At 45.5% G+C, this 24,439-nt stretch overlaps 1 protein-coding gene across 13 annotated transcripts in view; it reads left to right on the forward strand.

Annotated features, from left to right (window-relative positions):
- RAP1GAP2 (RAP1 GTPase activating protein 2) overlaps nt 1–24,439 on the forward strand; it is a 186,897-nt gene that overhangs the window by 93,735 nt on the left and 68,723 nt on the right. For 11 of the 13 annotated variants that reach the window (XR_014541917.1, XR_014541918.1, XR_014541919.1 and 8 more), the window contains one exon: nt 22,004–22,088. The exons of the other annotated variants lie outside the window; for them this stretch is intronic. Coding sequence is in view for 7 of the 11 variants with exons in the window: in XM_083587616.1 (XP_083443742.1) it covers nt 22,004–22,088 (85 nt within the window). In the remaining 4 variants the exon portion in view is untranslated. The remainder of the gene's footprint in view (nt 1–22,003; nt 22,089–24,439) is intronic. 13 annotated transcript variants of the gene reach the window in all.

Raw genomic sequence — 24,439 nt, forward strand, 5'->3', positions numbered from 1 at the left:
GTTGAAGTAACCATGAGCACTGTGGTGCTCTGAACAGGGCGTTGTTGAATGTGGATCTGTCTCATAGTGGCACAGACACGAAGCTCTAGCTGTCTGCAAATGCATTGTTGATTATTTGGCAAGGGGTCCATGGATCTAATGGAGGGGCTCACAAAATCTTATGCCATAGGCTGTGCCGGATTTACGTATAAGCTAAACAAGCTACTGTATAGCTATAGCTTAACTCTCTTGGGCCACCCCTCAAAAAAATTAAAGGAAAAAAAACCTGGATGTACATTTCCAAAATATAAGATAAGTTCAACAATTACTTTGATGAAATATATATTTTGTTATGTGCAAATGGCTTTAGATACCCATTAAGTCCATAAATTACCATATAGCATATATTCAACACAAAAAACAGCAACAATTTGTTGTTGACAAAGTTGGACATATAAAGGGCCCCATTACCTTCAGTAGCCTAGGGCCTCATCAGACCTAAATCCGGCTCTGGTCATAGGCCCCATTTGCATGGGCCTGTTAAAGCAGTATTAAAGGTAAAGGTAAAGGGACCCCTGACCATTAGGTCCAGTCATGGCCGACTCTGGGGTTGCGGCGGCGCTCATCTCGCTTTATTGGCCGAGGGAGCTGGCGTACAGCTTCCAGGTCATATGGCCAGCATGACTAAGCTGCTTCTGGAGAACCAGAGCAGCGCACCGAAACGCTGTTTACCTTCCCGCTGGAGCGGTACGTATTTATCTACTTGCACTTTGACATGCTTTCGAACTGCTAGGTTGGCAGGAGCAGGGACCGAGCAACGGGAGCTCACCCCGTCACAGGGATTCGAACCGCTGACCTTCTGATCGGCAAGTCCTAGGCTCTGTGGTTTAACCCACAGTGCCAGCCGCGTCCACTTTAAATAGTTATAGCTCCCTCCAAAAAATCCTGGGAGCTGTTCCCCCTTTACAGAGCTACGATTTGTGTTGCTCCAGGGTCCAAATTTTAAAATAATAATGTCTTTCTACACCCACAAGCACCACAGTGAAGGCTGTCTCAACCTGATCTGTACATAGCCCAGATCTGCCCAAACTGGCCTGATTTCTTCCTCCTCAGTTTTCTCGGTTGGGAAAGAGGCAGAGCTTCTGACAGGCAGTGATGGGGCAGCCAACAGTGAGAATGGATCCTACTCCAAGCTAGACCCAAATTTGGTGTGTGTGTGTGTCCCATGCCCAGCTTGAAACGAGGCAAGGCTTTTTGAATTGGTGTGTGTGTGTGTGTGTATTTCATATTTCGAACTTCTCAGACTGCAAATCCCCTCCCTCCCTATCAACGCTCCATGCCCACGTGAAATGCACGTTCGTAGCGGAAACCACAATGTTCCTGTGTCAAGTTCCCTGGGTTGCGTTGAGCAATATTTATCCTTGATTTGGAGGAAAGTAATTAAAGCTCAACCCGTTTTCTGTTAAATGTCACCTTGGTTCTTGCAGGTCTACACCTCCCTTTTCTGAAGTTGTGAATCGTGCCTCGGAGGGAAGGCTACTGTCTATAGACAGAGGCATAGCTGTTAATTTGAAAATGCATAATTTATTTTGAGAAAGCATCGAGCCAGGTTCTTTTGTAATATATATATATATAATCCTTTTTGGTCTTTTAGCTGATTCTTACTTCCCATTTCCACAAGGCAGGAAGGAAAATGCTTAGCAAGAGAACTTGGTATTTTTAGAAATGGGAACTTGTTTCTGAATCCAAGTTGGCTGCAAGAAGATTCTCACCCTACGGGCTGCCACAACCAAAATAACCTTTTATTTTATTTTAACTCCATGCTGTGTAATTCCAATGACCACGAAAAACTAACATGAAGAATCTTACCCGTTTTGGGAGGCAGAATTATCTCTCCCACTAGCACCACAAAATAATAATAATAAACTGATCTGCTTTTTGACACTTGGCAATATAGCTTGAAATAGTTGTCAGACCAAAAGTTCTCTTCCCCTAATATCACCATGCTTTAGATTTGTTAATGGCCCAGGACAACAAAAATGGGGCCGTGTATCTTTGTTCCCAGCGGGAAAGCTCTTGTGCCTGGTCTCAGCCAATCTGTGGAGCCCTCTTTCAGAATCCTAGATGACCTCCAACCGTCTGGAACTACAACTTTGCAAAGTTACTGGACAAAGGGTGGTTAAGTGTCTGGAATTGGCTTTATTAAATATTTTCTGTATGGAAAATGCAGCTGTGTGCTTTAAACTGCTGATTGGGTATCTCTTATTCACAGCAGGACTTACTGTAACTAGGTATTGGAAAAATATGGAAGGAGCTTCTTTGATAAATCGATAAAACAAGGTCTGGAAATTGGCATTTTTGGTTCATTTGGTGGTTTATTTATTTTTGGTGTTCTCCTTTGTGGACCTCTGGAATCTGGATATATGATTTGGACTTGGGTGGACTTCAGATCTGGATATGCAGACTTCATCTCTTAGGGAGGGGGTAAATTTTCCATTTCCATTTCCGTTTTCTGTTTTTATATTGTTTTGTTATAGTAAGCAAATACTTTAAAAACAAACAAACTACAACTCCCATCAGTTGATGGGTCATAACTCATGGGACTTATAGTCCAAAATAGGCAGAAGGCATTAGGCTGGTGGCGGCTGATATAAGCCGAAAGAAGCAAGGAGACTATTCCACTCTTCCCTTCGCCTTCTGCTTTTCTGTTTTGCTTTCCCAGCTTACACTGAATGTCATGTGGCTACCATGCATGCACAGTCTTCATTAGCATTTCTTTAAAAGTCTTTATTTTTGGAAACTTCGAGATTCCTCTACTCATGTTGATATTCCCCTCTTGCTTATCAGTAGTCTTGTTTGGGTACCAATCCTATTGGCAAACACCATTTATGTTTCTATCAGAAGAAGGAATGGTGGCTTCTTCAGACTGGCTGGGTTCTTTCTTTCCTCTTTTCGATGGGTCTATTTTGCAACATGTCATTGACACAATAATGGTGCATTAGGAGTGGATTCATCCTGGGGCATCCACACATCATTCTGTTGTATTTGCTGTTCTGTGAGGCTTCCCCAATGCCACTGCATTATTGCCGTCTGCTGAAGGAGCACTCTTGCACTACAGCACAACAAAAGTGGGAGAAAACAACCCCACATATGATGAAAAGGTACTTGATTTCCGCAGGAAATTATGGGACATGCACCAATTGGAAACAAATCCGTCTGGCTGCTCCAAAGGCTTTGCAGGTGCAAATGGTATTGAGAATGAGATTGTGAATAACTGCCTGGATATCACCATGAGCACAAATAATTTTTTTAATGTACATGCATAATTATTTGTGCCCGTGAAGGACATATGGAGTAGGGTTACCAGATGTCCCCAGTTTCCAGGGACAGTCCCTGGATTCACCAATCTGTCCCCAGAACGTCCCCAGATTTCAATTAATGTGCCTGGATTTATGCCTGGGGACTTCCGGCGAGGCAACATGGTGGGCACTATGGCACCGAGCAGCACCTGAGGTCCTGGCCATGTCAAAGTTCCAGCCAGCCAGTCCGCTGGCTGGGGGGGGGGTGCTATTTAAACCGAGGCGTGAGCCAGAGAGCTTCTTTCTGTCATAGTTCTTCCTGATGCTAAAAACAAGCTTGTTTCATCTTCCACGTGACAACCCTTTAGATGTCAAAAGATGGCTATCATATCACCTCTCAGTCTACTCTTCTCCAGGCTAAACATAGCCAACTCCCTCAACCGTTCCTCATAAAGCTTGGTTTCCAGATCTTTAATCATCTTGGTTGCCCACCTCTGCACACGTTCCAGCTTGTCAATATTTTTCTTAAGTTATGGTACCCAGAACTGGACACAGGACTCCAGGTGTGGTCTGTCCAAGCCTCTCCTGTACAGATGCCCTGATTATCTGGCAAGGAGTGTGAAAACAAAAGTTGCCTCAGCAATGCTTACATTAGGATGCAGGGCCTGTAGACGATTCCCTGAAAGATGAGGTTTCAGAGTGCTGAAGGACTGTGGGCGATTAATGGATTGCTTTGGTTGCTGAGTAGGCAAGGATGAATGAGTGACAGGCAGAGATCTTTGGACTTCTGGAATACATCTGCAGTGACTGATATCGCTTCCTGCATTTTGCATGGCCAAATCTTTAGCAGGTGCCCAAATATTGATACCGCTGAGGCCCAGCTCCTGGCCTGAGATGAACTTCTGCAAACAACAGATGTTCCAACAAATCCTTGTTTATCAGTTGATTTATAGTCATTGCATTTGCTGAATCCCTACCTCTGGCCTGCCCTCATTTTGCTTTTTGGAAAGATGTTTGGACATTAAAAAACAACAACTTATAGCCCTCTACCTTTTACATCTTAACACTCATACAGGGTGATAAATTTGGTTTGGGCTGCATATTATTTATTTAGTACATTGATATCCCACCTCTCCTCCCAAAGGGCCCAAGGTGGCAAACTACAAGTTGTTGGCATTTGTTCGTCTTGAGAGACAATGGAGTGCGCCTCCAGGGGTGAAGTCAAACCACTGCAATAGCAGCACTGAAGGGAACTACCTGGGGCGTGAAGCTATGCAGTGTGTATGGAGGCCCTGGGCTGCTGAGACAACAAAACCCTCAGTCTCACTGATGTGGTCCAAAGGAAAGCAGAGCAATACATTTGGCACCAGCTTGGCTGCAGGAGTTGCCGGAAGGAGGTGTGCAAGGTGCCATCCAACTATGTTTGGGACTCCACTCTGGATTTGTGTAGGGTTTACTCCTTAGGCTCTTCCTCTCCTGAAGATGTCCCACAAGGCAGCAGAGGTTTAGGACCAGAGTTTTCTTTCTCCTACATGGGCTACCTTCCCAGGTGGACGAGCCCCATGTGCCCCTCACTTCCCTCTATGGCGCATGCAGAAACTGCCTGCTTGACCATTGGACCCACTATTGGTCTCATCCACTCAATCTCCTGGAGCCTGTCTCTGCCTGCAGGGGAAGTCCGTAACTCACCAAGGGTTTGAGACCCATCAGCTATCCTCACCTGGCTAAGCCTGCCAGTTGAAGCCATTTCCTGGCCTGTGCTACTGTTGCATGATAACAGCATGCTGAGAGCTGAGTGAAAGGTGTGGACCAAAGGTGGACAAGCTACTCCAGAAAGATTATGATGTATCTCCTACTTACTTGCACTGAAATCAGCTCAAATTGCTTCTGGGGTCACCTGCGCAGGATGGGGCTGCCAGGGTATCAGGCTGAGTAACAATTCCTGCTGCCAAAGCTCTGTCTGACTCTTCCCAATCGATGCACGGACCTCTGCACTCCTGCCATGCCTGCTCGGTTGCTAAATGTAATGAGGTTAATAGGTGAGCGGCAGAAAGGAGGTCCAGACAGGGAAAGGCTGCAAAGCTCACGTGAAAGAGAAAGATGAATCTGCCTTCATTGATTCTTTTGTTCTGTGCTTAATTGCAAGGCGGAGAACAAAGGCTTCTGACCTGCCAGTCGATATATCATGGAGCCGGCGTCTCTGGAAATGCCGAAAGGAGCCCTGGTGGCTGCATTGCTCATTTGAAACTGTACTTTGATTCATTAAAAGACACTTGTTCCAAGACCTGCTCCAGGACATTTTGCTCCACAGCGAAAAGGCCTCTTCCCATCAGTGGGCCTTTCTTCCACCTTAAAATTGCCTCTGTTTTTGTAACGGTCGGCTGTCCAGTGCCATCCTCTTGAATTTACCCCAGAAGTTCTATCATCCTGGAGAACTGTGGGTGGAGGGATTAAATGCAGCTAACATAGTCCGTCATGTTATACTCTTCCCTGGTAGTAGATCCCATTGATGCATCAGTTGTCTGCAATCTGGTGCCCTCGATATGTTTTGCATCCCATCACCCTTGGTCACACTGGCTGGGCCGGACTGGATTTGGAGTCCATCGTATTTGCTAGGTTATCAACTTGGGAAACCTGATATATAATGAAATATAGCGGAAGGGAACTGAGGGGGGCTGCGTAAGCTTTCCCCCTAATTCCTGGATCTTTCCCCCCTCTATGCATGGGGAAGCAAACAAAGTTCAGGAAAGGATTTGGCTGGGTTCTGCCCCCTCTCCTTGCTGGTCCTGCATTCTCAACTGAGTCTGTTGTTATAGGAATTCTAAGGTCTCAAATACCGAATAAATGTTGATGATTGCACGAGGCAAACACACATACCTAAGTATATAAACCACATGTCTAAAATAGTATAGGAGAGTAATCCAAAAGCCATCTTGGCTCTTTTAAAGACTCTAAATAATTCCTCTGCTTCCTTAATCCTCCTTGCCTGAGAACACGTAGGCAGATAGCAATCAGGGGAAGTTCCTGAAGGGATTCCTCTCCTATATCTATGAACCTCCTTGGTATTAATTGCCATTGTTTGCCCAGATGCTCTGCATTGAGGGATGTCTGACGGGCATCCAGATTGTCTTATCAAATGCTAATGTTTTGTGTAAACTGTGTCTGGAACTTTGTAAAACTTGCTAAATCCTCAAGAATATCACACCTCGGCCGGCCTGAGCCACAGTAACCCCACTTTATGTGTGATGCAATTTTGCAGAGCGGATGTCCTCCTTCTCCATGCCAAAATCCAAACCCTTAAAATAGATGTATCCTCTTGGTTCTGGGTCTCTCTTGCCTCCTTGCTAGAAGGGGAGGGAACTCAGTTGACACAGAAAAATAAAGATCTGCCTTGCTTTCCACTGCATCCTGCCTCCATCCATTCATCTCTGACCGATCATGGGCTTAGGAGACTTAGGGGAGTTGGACAGCAAAAGCCAACCACCCCTATATCACTGCATTGCTTTTATGTATTTATTTTTAATGGAAGGAAAAATCATGTCACATGTTGGGATGGGCAAATCTGTCATTTTCAGTTTATCCCTGTTTCTCATTTTTCTGGTCTTTGGGTAAGTTCACATCATTGCTTATTCCCCATCAGGTCCACTTCCACGGTTAGTTTTTGAAATCACTTTCATATGATGCTGGCCACAAACCATATTGATCCAGCAGTTTCTTTACAAATACTGCCTTTCGATGCGCCTTTTTCTCTCTCAAACCAGCTTCCACCTGACTAGAAAACTTAAGCCACATTCATCTTTTTTCTTCAGAATGATGTGCGCATTTGAGGCAGTCGCCACACATATACAGCTGACAGCTTCATGAATAGGAGCTGCGGGGGGTTTTTTTTTGTTTCTTTGCAGAGGTGGGGAAACCAAACAGGTCTTGTGTGTTAGATGAAGGCTCCCCTGCTACCTTTCTGATGCGAGCAACACTCTACAAATGTGGCTTGAAATGCAGGAATAAGGAAGAACAATCTTGCTGAACACAGACATAAGTACAGTTTTCCACATTTCCATGTCAGGTTTTGGGTGAATTTCTACAGATTTTCCCCCTATGCAATTTTGCCTGATATACACATTTCTGCAACCTGATTTTTATCTCATATGCCTCTTTTGTATGTTACCTTCACTTATATATGCATTTTAAATGCACAGTTTAGACATTATTATTATTATTATTATTATTATTATTATTATTATTATTATTTCACACATTACTCAGTAGGAAAACTGTATTGTTTAATCTGGGGAGCTGTGAATTTGAAGGATGGCTGCATTTCAGTTCTTGCCACATTTTGGGACATGCAAACTAGGTAGGCTCGTCTTTAAGTGCGAACGGAACTGAATTTCTCCCCCACCTCTTGCCAGACATGGACTCACTTTCATTATCATTTGTTGTGTCAGAATTAGCAGGTAGCTTTCGAAGCAGCACAATTAGGAGAAGTGTCTGTGGGAGGAAATCAAGACAGGGAAGTCAACATATTGTCTGCTTTCTTTTTTAAACGCGCTGCTCCCAGAAGTAGTTTTTTTTTGGTTGAACGTTCGAAATGAACTTCCCATCAACTTTGAGCAATTTGAATGGATGTGATGGCGGCACCTGTGGCCTTGTCTCTTGGCCAAATCAAAACTTTATAAAGAAGTTCCGCGGGATATGCACCTAGGATTGCAAACCTAATCAGATCAGTGGGCTGCAGGGGGGTGAGGAGATACTTTTGATGAAAAACAGCACCTCCCAGGGCGTAGCGTTGAACTAACAGGTGGAAATCGAAAGGAAGCCAATTTTGGCTTGGCAGTATGATTACTGTCCTAACAGTAAGATTTGTTGGACAGTGAAATAGGAGGTGTTAGGAATGTGGCCCTCAGCCAAAAAAAGGCTCCCTGCCCCTGGTGTATAGGATTGCAGCCAGGGGCGGAGGAAGGGGGACAGTGGGGGCTATCTGCCCCAGGAGTTATCACTGAGGGGGGTGACATTTTACGCGCTGTGAATCCCAAGCCTACCCCAAACTGCCGGGGGAAGGGGTGGAGCTGCACCGCCTTACCGGAGCCCTTGCCCCTTCCCCCTTCATTTTGACAGCTCAGAGGAGGCTTGGGAGTCATGATGGGTGGTGCGCTGTTGCCCCCCCATTCCCTGGCTGCTTCCTGGGGGGGGGGGAAACACCCCTGAGCTGTCAAAAGGAAGAAGGAAGGGAGGAAGGCTGCTGGCAAAGCGGCATGGCTCCCTCCCCACCCTCTGCCCAGGAATCAGTCCGCCATGGGGGGGGGGTCTCCCCCTGGGATGCTCGCCCGGCCCCCTGGCCCCACCCCTGGGTGCACAGCATGTGTGCCACTCCAGGTGCTGGAGCAGCTAGCTCCACCTCTGATTGCAGCCTAACATTGCATATTGCATTTATACCATGTTTACTCGCAACCCATTTTAAGGCTAGATTTAAAACCAAGTTCGTCTTTTATAGCTTCTGGGAAGTTGTTCATGAAGAAGCCTGACACTGTCTTTGCTAAAGAATTGCAAAGTAGGAGCTACACTTTGCATATCCAGATGTTAGGGGAGAACTTGCACTCTTAGCACAACTGGTTCCACTAGATTGGAAGTCAGATCTGTGAATCTTCACCTCCCCATCCCACTCAAGGCTCAGATTTTACCTTTGATGGAAGTGTACTTCTCCCCTACATAGTACTACATAGTACACAAGTAAGTTCAAACCACCGTCCTTGGTGGACCTCCCTGTGCCTTGCGGCTGGCAGAGGGACTTTGTGGCCTTTCATATTTCATACCCAGAGCTTTGTGTTTTCCCAGCCAGGCTGCTCCTTTCTATTGGCTTTCAGCCAACCTGATGTTGCAAAGGGGTGAGATAGCAGAGGCCCAAATGAGGCACAGCAGGGTCACCATTATTTTTTTTGCAACCCGTTTTCCTATAAAGCAGGGTGGGGTGAGGACTTCACTGTGTGGTAAGAGGAGGTTGTGGGACCCTTCCCCCTACCATGCCTTATTTGTAGCCCTTTCTTGCAGACCTCCTTGCAGTCTCTTGCTTCAACTGCCTTTTTCTGGTGGTTACTAACCCTGATGCTGATGTTCTCTCCCCACTTTGGAAACCGCAGGGGAAGAAAGTGCTGCCGTAATGCTCAGGCCCTGTTTGTGGGCTTCTCATGGGGGGGGGCACCTGGTCAGTCTTTGTGAGAACAGGATGTGGGACTACATGGGAGAATCTCTCTGCTCAGGTTTCTTTCAGTTTCTCATTTTTCTAATCATAGGTTCTGTTTTCCACAGTTCCATATCAGCCTGTGATTTTTGTTTTGCTTTAAGTCCTAGTGAAAATTCACCAGCACTTTAGCGTTAATTTCTTTCTGCAGTGCAATCTCTCCACAATATAATGAATTTCTGCATGTTATACAGTGGTACCTCTGGTTGCGAGTGGGATCCGTTCCGGAGGCCTGTTCGCAATATGAAAAGAGTGCAACCCGCAGCGGCAAGTCTGCACATGCGCGGTTGCAATTCGCTGCTTTTGCGCATGCACACGACGTCATTTTGCGCTTATGCGCATGCGCGAGCAGCAAAACCCGGACGTAACCTGTACTTCCAGGTCGCCGCGGGACGTAACCTGAAAGAACGTAACATGAAGCGGACATAACATGAGGCATGACTGTAGTAGTAGTAGTATTAGTAGTAGTAATAAATTTATATCTCGTCCATCTGGCTTGCGTTTCCCCAGCCACTCTGGGTGGCTCCCAACAAAATATTATTATTAATAATAATAATAGTAAAAGCAATAAAAGATCAAAAATTAAAAACTTTCCTAAAGAGGGCTGCCTTCAGATGTCTTCTAAAAGTCAGATAGTTGTTTATTTCCTTGACATCTGATGGGAGGGCGTTCCACAGGGCGGGCGCCACTACTAAGAAGGCCCTCTGCCTGGTTCCCTGTAACCTCCCTTCTCGCAGTGAGGGAACTGCCAGAAGACCCTCATTGCTGGACCTCAGTGTCCAGGCTGAACGATGGAGGTGGAGACGCTCCTTCAGGTATACTGGGCTGAGGCCGTTTAGGGCTTTAAAGGTCAGCACCAACACTTTGAATTGTGCTCGGAAACGTATTGGGAGCCAATGTAGGTCTTTCAATGTAGTCGCCAATATAAGCATTTTCTATGCACAATTTACCACAGCATAAGCATTTTGGTACATGTTACTTGGTGGGAGAACCATGTTGCAAAATCTGGAGAAGTGCCAGTTTCAAAGGATGACTGTGTTTTCTGTTTGCACATTCTTTTGAAAATTGCAAATGAGGTGTTTTCCCTTTGTTTATTTTATCAGCTTCTTATTTTGTTTCCTTGGGAGGCTGGTCACACTATCTGCAACAATAAGGCTTTGATTTGAGGTAGGTTTCCCCTTCAGATGCAAATTTAATCTACTCCGCCCACCACATCCCTTGCTGTAATACAGTGGTACCTTGGAAGCTGAACCCCTCGGCTCCCAAACAAATTGGCTCCCGAATGATCGAATCCCAAAAGTGAGTGTTACGGTTTCTGAACAATTTCCGGAAGCTGAATGTCTGGTGTGGCTTCTGTGGCTCCCGATTGGCTGCAGCACGCTCCTGCAGCCAATCAGAAGCCACACTTTGGTTTTTGAATGGACTCCCAGAATGCATTCTGTTAGAGAACCAAGGTACGACTGTACTCTCCTGGGATTTGAGGTGACTGTTCCAAGACCACTGGCAGTAAAGGTAAAGGTAAAGGGACCCCTGACCATTAGGTCCAGTCGTGGCAGACTCTGGGGTTGCGGCTCTCATCTCGCTTTATTGGCCGAGGGAGCTGGTGTACAGCTTCCGGGTCATGTGGCCAGCATGACTAAGCCGCTTCTGGCGAACCAGAGCAGCTCACTGAAACGCCGTTTACCTTCCCACCGAAGTGGTACCTATTTATCTACTTGCACTTTGACATGCTTTCGAACTGCTAGGTTGGCAGGAACCACTGGCAGTGGGTGAATGCAAAAAGCCCACCAGTTACAGTTGCTCTTGATTCCAGTCTGACACCAACAGGTACTGTATGTAATGAAAATGTCCTTTTGGGGACTATAACCCCCCCCCAAATATGTGGCCGTTCAACACACCTGTGCAAAGTGACAATATAATTCTGTTAACAAAGATGCTGGATTCCTGCCAGCCCAGATTCTGCCCACTGTTCATTTGCTCGCTTCACGGTCAAGCCAATTCATTTCCTCTAGGCTCCAATAATTGAAAACCCAATTCCGAACTCATTTCAGCCTACTCACATCATAAGCTCTCCGTTTTCAAGGATAGCTCTCTTCAGAGTCAGATAAAACAGTCCCTTCGGCTGTTGGCGGGCCCTCATTTCATTCCGTAGCGTGAATTCGCTTGGGCCGAAGCTTTCCTCTTTCCCCCCAATTTCAGAATTACAGCACAACTCCGTGCAGGTTATGAATGCCATAAATCTTTAAATAAAATATTTAAAAAACAGTGTTTGTGCTGAGGAAAGTCTCATCGGTTTCCAACATATCCTACCCGCTTATTTGGATGGTGGGTATTGTTATAGCCCAGTAAGAAAGAGATTGTGCATCTGTGGAAATGGTTCCATAGAGGACGAGTACATTATATCAGAATATAAGAGGATCCCTGTTGGATCCGGCCAGTGGCCCATCTAGTCCAGCATCCTGTTCTCACAGCGGCCAATCAGATGCCTGTGGGAAATCGTCAAGCCACACCCAAGTGCATTTATTCTTCTGTCCACCATATGCCAGCCCTAGAAATAAACTGTTGCCTTACTTTGAGTTGCAGTGTACAGGATGGCCAATACAGAACATGGTAATTGACTCGCTATCTCACGAATATGAGTACATATCTTACCAAGTTGTTTGCAATTTTTTGCAATTGCAGCCAAGAAAATCCTAGTGAGAGTCTTGAGCCAAACATCTGTGGGGTGTAAAAGTGGCTTGTTAATTTGAGCAAGATAAACCCAAGACTGATCCCAGGAAGTTTTAAGGTTGATTTTAATTTTGATTGCATTTTAAGCGGAGAGTATATTTAACCATGCTTTATGTCAGTGCTAGGCATTTTGTACTGCATTTGCAATGGCCCATGTATACAGGCAACAAATATTTATTGGACATTGGATTTCAATGCGGCTTTCTCCCATGTCTGTTGCCTTCTGTAGAACTCTTCAGGGACCAGGAGGATGGGGACAAAACTAGAATGAGTTAGTTTTGTCTGTCATGGGCTCTGGCGCCACCTACTGTTAGGCTCCCTTCCTTCTGTCCCAATGGGAACTAGCCACCACTGTTGGCATGGGCTCTGGTGCCACCTACTGTTGGGCTCCCTGCCTTCCACCCCACCAGTCTCAATGGGCACCAGCCACCACCCATAAACAGGTGTTCCTTGACTTGTGCATGACTATGTGTATGCACAGCGCCCGGAAATATCTTGCATCTCATAGAATCAGAGTTGGAAGGGACCTTGAGGATCATCTAAGTCCATCCACCTGCAATGCAGGAATATGCAGCTGTCCCTTACGGGGATCGAACCTGCAGCCTTGGCGTCGTCAGCACCACGCTCTAACCAACTGAGCTAAATAAACACACAATTCAATTAAAACCTGGAAATGGCAGGAGAGAGCTGGAGAGTCATCGTGGCTTGTGAGGAGATCCTTCCCACAGCCTGAAGAAGACATCAGCGAGGGTGGAGGAAGCCCCATAGAGACTGTAGGCACAGTGGGGCTTTATTTACACTGCTCAGCCTCCCCACCTAACAGCTGATGTGCGGGGTAGCACAGTAGCAGCAGCAACAGCTACTATGCCGTGTGTCCTCCAGCCTCCAGCTGGCCCCAGAGCTTCAATTCTAGTTGTGAATATTTTGGGGTACAGTATTTTTGGTATGGATTGAAGACAGAGTAGTAGAGAGGGCATTTAAAGGGCATTAAAATGATGCTCCCCACTTTACATGATTTCACTTATGGCCGGGGGTGGGGTGGGTGGGCTGGAACGTAACCCTCATGTAAGTGGGAGGATGTCTGTATATGCTACCACCAGGTTCAGAGGTCTCTAAGTCTCAGTGGTTAGGGAATAATAGCAGGGGTGAGGCTTCTGCCTTCTAGCCCTCCTTCGGTAAAGGTAAAGGGACTCCTGACCATTAGGTCCAGTTGTGGCCGACTCTGGGGTTGTGGCGCTCATCTCACTTTATTGGCCGAGGGAGCCAGCATACAGCTTTTGGGTCACGTGGCCAGCATGACTAAGCTGCTTCTGGCAAACCAGAGCAGCACATGGAAACACCGTTTACCTTCCCGCCAGAGTGGTACCTATTTATCTACTTGCACTTTGACGTGCTTTCAAACTGTTAGTTGGGCAGGAGCAGGGACCGAGCAATAGGAGCTCACCCCGTCGCGGGGATTCGAACCGCCGACCTTCTGATCAGCAAGCCCTAGGCTCCGTGGTTTAACCCATAGCACCACTTGCGTCCTATAGGCATCTTGCATCTGGCTGGGAAACAGGTATATTGTGGCAAACTAGATGTTGGATCAGGCAGTTCTGTGGTGTGATTCAACAGAGATGTTACGTTCTTCTAATTGAAGAACTTTTTTGCCCAAGCTTTGCTAGTCTGGTTACATGTTATTGCCGTATTTCTTTACTCTGTTCTGCATTGATTCAAATGCCAAGTGTCTGTACCTTTTGGTAAATATATACTAGAAGAAGAAAAGAATGTCCCATGGTACGTTGTTGATCTAGCCATCTTCAAATATTTGAAGGGCTGACACAGGGATGATGAATTGCCTTTCTGGCACTGCAAATGGCCTCAGGTGGATCTACTCAAAACAGATCCATTTTGGGTAATGCCAATCCGAGGCACACAATTCCCAGAGTCCCCTGGGGAGAGGAATTGATTCTTAAAGCACCCTTAGAATTGTAGCTCAGTGAGGGGAATAGGGGGGTCTCCTAACAGCTCTCAGCACCTTTCACAAACCGCAGTCCCCAAGTTTCTTTGTGGGTAAGCCACGACTCTTCAAATTGGTACAACAGTGCTTTTCTTCTTTTGGACATTTTGTGTGGAAAAAAGGATAATCTGAGATGCCTGGAAGTGAAGACTGAGAATATAACACCTACTTGATTGGTGAAAAAGCTGGACGTTAATACAGCTAGAAGTCATCTTGGAGTGTATACCTTGAATACTTTCAATAGTATTTATAGATACAACTGGCAGACAGAGAATCAGAAGACCCTCTTTTTTCTTTTCTTTTCTATGGTTTTCAATTTTTCATAGAATCATAGAGTTGGAAGGGACCTTGAGGATCATCTGGCCCAACCCCTTGCCATGCAAGAATATGCAGCTGCCTCATGTGGAGATAGAACCTGCAACCTTGTTGTTATTGGCACCACGCTCTAACCAACTATGCTATCCAGTGGTTGTTCTGTTCATTATCCCATATATATGTTTATGCTTTGCTTTTGAAGTTTTCTCTCTTGGATTAACGAAGATCCACACAGGAAGGTGATAGACAGGAGATGGAGGGCTCTGCATGAGAGGCAGGCTAGAGAGGATCTCCCAGGGTGGGAGGCTGGGGGAAGAGGGTGAAGCTCCCAGGTGAGAGCTGGGAGGGTTCACTTACCTGTGTGTGGAGCAAGGGTTAAGATTTACCGTATTTTTCCGTGTCTCCAAATTAAGAAAACACCCCTCAGCACTACCTGTGTATAAGACGAGCGCCAATTTCAAACCTATTTTTTTGGTAAAAAAAAAACCCTTAGTCTTATACACGGAAAAATATGGTAATTATGATAGAGGAGCTTGCACTCATTACTTCTCTCTTTTTCCTGTTTCTTCGTTTTCTTCTCTTGCTTATTCCTGCTTCTCTTCTATTTATCTTCTTTAGATTAGTTTGGCTTTTGTTGCATTTTATGTTGAAAACTCCCAATACAATTGATATGTATAGATGATATAGATACAGATATAGATATAGATAGATATAGATATAGATATAGATATAGATATAGATATAGATATAGATATAGATATAGATATAGATATAGATATAGATATAGATATAGATAGATATAGATGATATAGATATAGATATAGATATAGATATAGATATATAGATATAGATATAGATGATATAGATATAGATGATATAGATATAGATAGATAATGGTACCATAGTGCTTTCAGTGTATAATGTAGATGAGGCCCATACATTCATGTATACTAAAGAAAAGGTGCATCTGCTCTCCACTCTGACTCCATTCATTTAAAGTTTTATTTGTTGCGTTAGTCATTAGAATTACATTCATTTCATTTCTGATACGGAATGGGGTTCCTTTGTTTCTGTGTACCACCATTTCGTTTTTGCCAATGACTTCAATGGGTTGGCATTTTCTGCACAGATAGCATGAGGCTTCCCATCAGCAGGGTGTCAGATCTTCCAAATTTCAAACCGATTGGGGCAAGTGTCCCCACTTTACAGAGAATTTAAAAAGAAAGGCACTGATCCTGAAAGTATTTCATTCCTTCAGTGGCAGACTGAGCTGCTCCTCTTCTGCTTGTGAGTTCTGTGTTTACCATCCCATTTGGTTTCACAAATCCCATTACACCTGCAAGAGATAAGGTGTCTGAAATTTCAGATGGTTGGGACAAAAGGCTCTCATTTCATAGGATTTTTATTATTCTTTAAAGGCACAGGTATATGAATGTGCTGCTCCTTTCCCTTCCTCCCCTTTATGTCACTTTTCTGTGATGTTCCAGCAGGATTCCACTTGAAAGAAATGAGAAAAAAGGAAGTTTCATTCTGAAGTCATTCATTTGTATTCCCATTCGTGTCCATTAATGAAACAAATGGCTGTCATGCAGTTCATTTTTCGTTTATGGGAATGCGCTGAATGCCCAAGTAGCCATCAGCATGAAACCCAGAATGATGTGCGAACATTCAGTGTGACCTAAAGGTCTCGGAACCTCTGAAACCAAGCACCATCAAATTGGCAGACTTGAACCTTTCGAAGCTTCAGAGCTTTTCAAATCTTCACAGTCTATCCAAATTCTGCATGGTGGATCCAGGAGCAGGTTTTCATCTAGGTTTGGCTATAGCTGTACACTTGAAGCTTAGAGAAACTCTGAAATAAGCCTAGACTTCTAAAAAAAATAAAAATAAAAATAAGCCCAAATGTTTTAAAAATGGAGCTTGTTGCATTTTGAGGAACTATGTCAACCTCCAGCTTTCACTTATTTGAATCTTTGAGCAGATTTCCTTGATCTTTCCCCCCCCCCAATTTATTTATTTGATTTTCCATATTAAAATTTACATTCCCCTCCTCCCCTTTGTGGGTCTTTTCGTAGCTCTTTCCTTCTGCATCTTTCGTAATAATCCAAATTTCTGTATCTCCATTATGTCCATAGTTCTTCATTACATTGCAAGTGTTATTGCAATCCCACTAACAATTTTAACCATTTACAATGGTTCTTAATTATAAATTCCCCCCCATTCCTTATTAAAGTTTTGGTCCTCCTGATTGCAGCCCCACTACTCCCCTGCCAAGATCCTAAATCTATTCCCCAAAAGTTTCCCCAATTACCATAAACAAATCCTGGTGTCCCCAGAGCACCTGTTACCCAGATTTCCCCCAATCTCTCGTTTGAGTCATCTGTCATGGTGTGTGTTATCGTGCTTTGCCATCATCCTGGAGGTTGTCATAGAAACAAAGGACAAACAGTCGGGTGTTTGGACTGTGCAACCCAGGGATTAATGTGCCAGGCAGAAAAGAAAATGGGATGAAACCTCTGACCGTCTTTCCCTGAACCCTCAGCATCTTGACGCTAATGCTCTGCACATGAAAAATTAATAGTCTGGCGATAAATGATTTTAAACACGATCGCAGGGCGGGCAGGTCCCTTGATGCCTTTTCAAGACACACAATGGAGAGAGGGTTTCTTTTCTAAAAGGAAGATAGAAACTTATCTTCTAGTGGGTCAGACCACTGGTTCATCTGGCTCCCCGTTGCCTCCAAACTGATTGACAGAGCTTCTCCAGGGTTGGAGACAGGAGTTTTTACAGCCCTGCCTGGATTGGAACCCGGGACACAGTGATGGCTGGTAGGGCAGATGGCAGGGAGACCAGGGACAGTGCATCCCATGTTGCTGCTTGAAATGAAATGGCAAGTGCAAGCCTACCCTGCTGCCACCGCAATTGTTGTTGTTGTTTAGTTGTGTCCGACTCACCAAAGCTTCCTTTAACTAGGTTGTGCAGCAGCAACACAAAGTGGTAGCGGTGGGTTCCTTCAAAATCTCATGAAGTTTGGGTGAAAAATTGCTGGGAATCAGCACTGTCGCCATTGCCACTTCTCTGCCTCTGGTAGAGCGGGCAACAGGGGCTTCCGCTGCCTGAGGTGGCTATTTCACCCCACCTCATGGGTAGGAAGGCCCCGAAGGAGACAAAACGCTAGGCAGAGCCAGAGTCAGTGACGGACAGAGTCAGCTCCTCCTAGTTTAGTCCTCATCCTCTCCCCTGCTGAGTTCAAGAAGTGGGGAATGTGGAGACTCAGGAGGAATTGTTGTTGTGGTTGGTGTCCGTCTGTCTCAAGAGACAATGGAGTGTGCCTCCAGGGGTGAAGTCAAACTGCTAACAGCACTGAAGTGATCTCATGGGGCAGTGTGCATGGAGGTCCTGGGCTACCCAGATGACAAGACCCCTCTCTCGAACTCACTGATGTGGCCCAAAGGAAAGCAGAGCAATACGATTGGCACCAGCTTGGCTTCAGGAGTTGTTGGAAGGAGGCGTACAAGATGCCATCCAACCGTCTTAGGGACTCCACTCCGGATTTGTGTAGGGTTCACTCCTTGGACTTTTCTTCTCCTGAAGATATACCCACAAGGCAGCGGAGGTTTAGGATCAGAGTTTTCCTTCTCTTAGATGGGCTACCTTCCCGGGTGGACGAGCCCCATCTGCCTCTTACTTCCCTCTACAGAACATGCAGAAACCTCCTTCTTGACCGTTGGACGCACTATTGGTCTCATCCGCTCAATCCGCAAGAGCATGTCTTCGCACACAGTGGAAATCCCTAACTCGATGATGGTTTGAGACACATTGGCTACCCTCACATGGTTTAGCCAGCCAGTCAAAGCCGTATCACATGCTGATACCTTCCAGGAGGCACAGAGGAGAACTGAGTGTAGGGTGGGGACCAAAGATGGACAAACTACCCCAGAAAGAGTATGATGTGTCCCTTACCATAGGCCCTGCCCCTCCCCTAACACTCTACACACGCCATGTGTGTGTGTGTGTGTGTGTTTTAAATTCATTTTTATTAAATTTTCCACTTTAACAATCCAATCTAATCTAATCACATTAAATATTCCAAATTATACATACACATATCAAATAATCCAAGTTATAATTTTTTTAATAGGACTTCCCCTGCTTCAAGTTCGGAGGGTTCTGAACATCTCATATCTCTACCGCTTTTCATAGTCATTTTCGATGGTTCCTCTAATTCTTCCTGTTGCTAACTTTTCTTCTTTCACGGCTTCTGAGTTGTTCCCACGAGTGAGTTGAAACAAACAATGATGTGTTTCTGTGTGGATTTTATGTCTATGATTCCCCTCTATAAGTTTGCAGCATTCTTCACATGCTGGTGTTTCTGCCAAATCAATCCAAAGGTCTTTTTGCTGCTGGCAGCTGCCATCTTCACTCAGTTCTGATGAAATGTGTGTGTGTGTGTTTTTACATTCACCATCTCTCTCACATTTGCTGTTGGCCCAGCCCACATCCAGTGGGTGGTCCTTGGAAGGTTCATGGGGAGGAATGTGACCCTCAGGCTGAAAATGTGCTTCCCTTCTCCTGGATTCAAACATAAGGAGATCTCTGTTCTCAACCAGATTTCTTCACAATCAGGGCATAAGGACAATAGCCCCCAGCAGCTGTCATCTGGAGAAGCACTGTCTCAGGACATGAAGGTTCCAATTCACTACTGTAGTTAGCAGTCATGGGAAGAGCTCTCCACCCATTTGCTTAATCCTCTTTTTTAAAGCTGCTAGCACCTCTGATCCAACAGTCTCTTCTTAAATTCTGAAGTTCTCAACTATCTTCAGAGGAGACTCCATTGCAATGGAGTAGTCTAACCTAGAGGGGGACGGGGGTGGCGCTGTGGGTTAAACCACAGAACCTAGGACTTGCTGATCAGAAGGTCGGTGGTTCGAATCCCCGCGATGGGGTGAGCTCCCGTTGCTCGGTCCCTGCTCCTGCCAACCTAGCAGTTCGAAAGCACGTCAAGTGCAAGTAGATAAATAGGTACCGCTCCAGCAGGAAGGTAAACGGCGTTTCCGTGTGCTGCTCTGCTTCGCCAGAAGCAGCTCAGTCATGCTGGGAACATGTACGCCGGCTCCCTCAGCCAATAAAGTGAGATGAGCGCCGCAACCCCAGAGTTGGCCATGACTGGACCTAATGGTCAGGGCTCCCTTTACCTTTACCTAGTCTAATCTGGAGATTACAGGAACACAGACAAACAAAGTTAGGCTATTCCCCATCCTGACAGGGCCACAACTGGGCCACCAGATGAAGATGGAGCTCTGTACCACAGAAGGCACTTGTGGCACCGTAGACAGAATTGCCCTCTGAGTGAGCCTTTCCTTATAGCTCTCCATTTTCAGAGGCAGGATCGCACATTTTCTGCGGCAGCGAAGAAAACCGCACTTGGAGCCGGTTGGTTAAAAGATAACGGCTTCCGACTTGTCCCTTGGTGGGACCAGCTCATCGTAATTCTGCTCACAGGCGGCATTAGCTGGCACAATTATCCTGACCGCACCAGCTGGTGGGTGGTGCTCTGCCCATGTCCGCCACCAATTATTCATCTGTTCTCAGTTCCTGGGGTTAATTTATTTGGCATTTTTAGTCGCAAGCGTTTCATTAGATGTGCGTTCACTAGGAAGCAAATAGTATGGATTTATGCAGAGGGGCAACAGGCAGGAAGAGTCAAGTGCAACAGTCTTGTAAAGGTAGTGAGCGTCACTGATGTTGGTCAGTAGCCTGTTTGCTGGCTGGAGTGGAGGTCCCAACACCCTCCACACTCTTCCCAGCTACTTTTCAACTATGTCTATGTTGTTGTTGTTTAGTAGTTTAGTCGTGTCCGACTCTTCGTGACCCCATGGACCAGAGCACGCCAGGCACTCCTGTCTTCCACTGCCTCCCGCAGTTTGGTCAAACTCATGTTCTTGCCATCTCATTTTTGACCACATATTTTTCTTTACAGCATTGGACTTTCCTTTCACTTCCAGGCATATCCGCAACTGAGCGACCTCCGGCTTTGGCCCAGCCGCTTCATCAGCTCTGAATCTACTTGTACTTGTCCTCCGCTCTTCCTCAGTAGCATGTTGGACACCTTCCGACCTGAGGGGCTCATCTTCCAGTGTCATAACTTTTATATGCCTGTTGTCTTTGTTCATGGAGTATTCTTGGCAGGGATACTGGAGTGGCTTGCTGGTTCCTGCTCCAGGTGGATCACGTTTGGTCAAAACCCTCCACTATGACGTGTCCATCTTGGGTGGCCCTGCACAGCATAGCTCATAGCTTCTCTGAGTTATTCAAGCCCCTTCGCCATGGTAAGGCAGTGATCCACGAAGGGATCTATGTCTATACTGTGCATCAGAGGTCTCCAAGGTGGTGCCCTCGGGCACCAGTGCGCCTGCCAGTTTTTGTCCTAGGATGCCTGCAAAACTTCTTAGTAAATATCCCCTTGAAAATCCACAATGCACAAGAATCCTGGGTACTGTACTTTATCCCCGCACAGAGCTACAAATCCCAGCACCCTTAACAAGCCACAGTTCCCAGGATTCTTTGGGATAAGTCACATGCTTTCAATGTGCTTTAAACATATGGTGTGTGTGCATAGCCAAAGCGTAGCAAGGGCTGCCTCTGGAACTTGACATTATTCAGAGAACAAGGGAGTGTGCAATATTAAAGAACTGTTTCCAATTTGTTAAAATAAAGAAAAAAGAATTCTGCGCTATGAAGCAGTTGCAGTGAAAAACATGCTTTGTACGTTTCCCTGTTCATTAGGCTTTCCTCCTGAAGTTCAGCCTGGGCAGGCCATGATAAACTCAGAGCGGCACATTTCTTCCTTTCTTCCCTTTTTGTGTGATTCCCTGGCGGTGATCTGGCATAACCGTGATCAGCATCTGTTCTGCTGTGCATCGTGTCCTTTCTTTCGAGCGAGAAAGATATGAGCAAACATTACAGAGTCAATAGATAAGACCAGATGGAGAAACTGGGGACAAGGAAGAGTGGGGCGGAGGGTGGGGGGGTGGGGAGGGAGGGAAATATTTTTTTTGCAAGAGTGTTGCCATAGAAACCCAGCTCTATATAGCTAACCCTCAGCTTAGTCCACTAATAGAAATTACCTGGAATGGATTTTACCTGCAACTTACATAGCAGGTATAGGCTCTGTTGATGTCCCCTACTTTGGATGCCCCAATGAAAGACCTTCTCTGCTTTTAGGGGTCATTAATTATTGGATAAAACAAAGGATCAATATGAATTCTCTCAAGAACTAGGGTTATTCTCTCTCTCCCTCCCTCTCTCTTAAAAATAATAGAATGGAGAACTTTTTTGGGTTCAGAATTCTCAAAAGTTTCCCCTTCTTTTTCTCTTTGGGGTTTTCTGCGCCCTTTAAAAGGCCAGGAACGAAAACGTTAAGATCAATTTCTCCTTGTATTACAGGAAACAAGACGTGTTGAACAGCACAGATATGGCAGCTCCAGAGAGACCCTTATCTCCACCGCTCACTGCTCCGCCAAGCATGAAGGTAAGCGGCTTATGGGATGCATTATGGCCGGTGCGTCGCATGTGTTATTTGCATGGCTGGGCACTGCCCCAACTGCAGGATCTTGCAGTTATATTGGAGCAGAACGATTCGGCTTATCTGTTGCAGTCACATCTAGCCTAAGAGTTGATATAGTCTTTGCATCGCTTCCTTCCAGCGTTGCATTCTTGAAAGGCCCAGGGAAGGTAATGTGAAAGTGCATATTATTATTATGTTTAATAGTAATCTTACTGATGATAATAATAATGATGATAAGTAATTTCATTAATTTATATACAACTTACAATGACTCCTAAGCAGTTAACAAGCATGGTAAAATTCAAACACAATAAGAGCACGCCATACAACAATTCTAACATTAAAGAAATCTGGATATAAAATATACAATCAAAGAAGCCCATTAAAAAAAATAACAAAACAGTTAAAAGAGCAATTCAAGCAGTTGTACCAGGAAGTTCAAGTTCAGGGGAATACCTAAACAGGTGTGGCTTTGAGAGCTGGCGGTATGCCAATGCAGATGTGGCCTCACATATACATTGTATGCATAAGGAATGAAGAAACACAATGCAGAAGCTGCAGTTGCCACAAAATTGGAATCAGTGGTAAAGACTACCATATATTTATGAGGTGGAAAAGCTGTTTCTTCCATTATTGCCAGACTAGTGACCTCATGTATAAATGCAGCAGAATGTGTTGGAAATCAAGTGATAAAAGCCCTTTTCCAACGAGCGAGAAGATTTCGGCAAGGAGACAAATACCATACCTGTCAACTGCCCCAGAAATAAAATGGGACATCCTGTTTTTTATTTTGAAAGGACAGTGGCCAAAATGGCTGCCACAATCTTGCATGATTTTGGACTGCATTTTTGGGGGGCACAGTGGTCCAAAATACGTGTTTTTGGGTGCTGTTCTTGAAGAAAGCACTTGGGGGGGCATGATGAAACGTGGGTCACGTGACTCGCACAGGCTTGCAGACCCAGAAGATGGCTTCCTGGATTTGGGGCATGTCGTGTTGGAAGGTATGAGATACCACTGAATAGTTGGGGGTCAAAGCAGGAGGTGGGGCACTATGAAGAAGTCCTCTTCCACCAGGCACTGCTTGCTTCCAGTACTTGAGATCAGTTTTCACCAACAGTTTTCACCAACTTTCAGTACTTGAGATCAGTTTTCACAACCTTCAGCTGTTGGGGGTTGTTGCCGACTAAGTCCTACTCAGAGTAGACCCATTAAAATCTGTGTGCCTAAGTGAGTTGTTTCCATTAACTCCAGTGGCTCCACTCTGAGCAGGACTAGCACTGGATGTGGAACCCTTGGACCACAGTTCCCATGAGCTGATGGGAGTTGTGGTCCAAAACACTTGGAAGGCACTAGGTTGCCGATGGCTGCTTTAGATAGTCCATCGGCTAAATTATTCCTGCAGGATCAGAGAGCTAAAATGCCTAGCAGGAAGATCTTGGCAACTGCAGGGAGCATTGATCAAATATTTCCAGGATGCCCAGATGTTATCAGAAGTCTGCTCTGGAGTTCCTAAGCAACCACAAGATGATTCCTTGAGTTCTTCCCTCCTTCAAAGACTGTAGAAAGAGCTCCACTGTTGGTTTGCATTTTTGTTCAATTCTGGGGCGGAAGAAAGGATGCTACTGTTGCCTAGCAACTGTAGGAATCAGTCACTGTCATCCACAAATGGTTGGAAATAGGATCGCCACCTGCTTGCTTTTTTTTTTTTTAAAAAAAACCCCAATTCCATATGGGAGCTGAAGATCTACATGTTGTGTCTGAATCTAGAAATTCCAGGAACGGCTTGGAAGGGAGGTGAGCAGGTTGGTTAGACCAGCCCCCCAGGTAAAGGCCAAAGTAAGGCCAAAGTAAATGTGATTTGTTTCACTAAGAGGCAGCCTTAGGGACTGCTTTGAAGATGAAGGAAGTGGTGTTTTGGGAGAGGGTGTTAGGCCTTCCCCACAGTCCAAATGGTGCCCTCTATAAACTCTGCAGGTTGTCCTTACAAAATGGTACAATCAGTAATGTCAACTGCTGTCAGCGGTAGGTCTTCTAGAGAATGTAGCCTCCAATATTTAAAATGCTTAGGAAAATGAATGAGATGATGTTCAGGCTGGATCATCAGTACAGTGGTACCTTGTGTTTCGTATTGTCCCCCTTACGAATGCTGCGGGCTACGCGCTCTGCTAACCTGGAAGTAGATGCCCCTTGTTGCAACCTTTGCCCCGGGATGCGAGTGGAAGTCACGCTCCGGCGGCACAGCAGCAGCGGAAGGCGCCATTAGAGAAAGCGCGCCTCATGTTACGAGCGGTTTCCTGTTATGAACGGACCTCTGG

The sequence above is a fragment of the Podarcis filfolensis genome, assembly GCF_964270895.1.
Source record: "Podarcis filfolensis genome assembly, chromosome: 15".
NCBI classification, from domain to species: Eukaryota; Metazoa; Chordata; class Lepidosauria; order Squamata; family Lacertidae; genus Podarcis; species Podarcis filfolensis.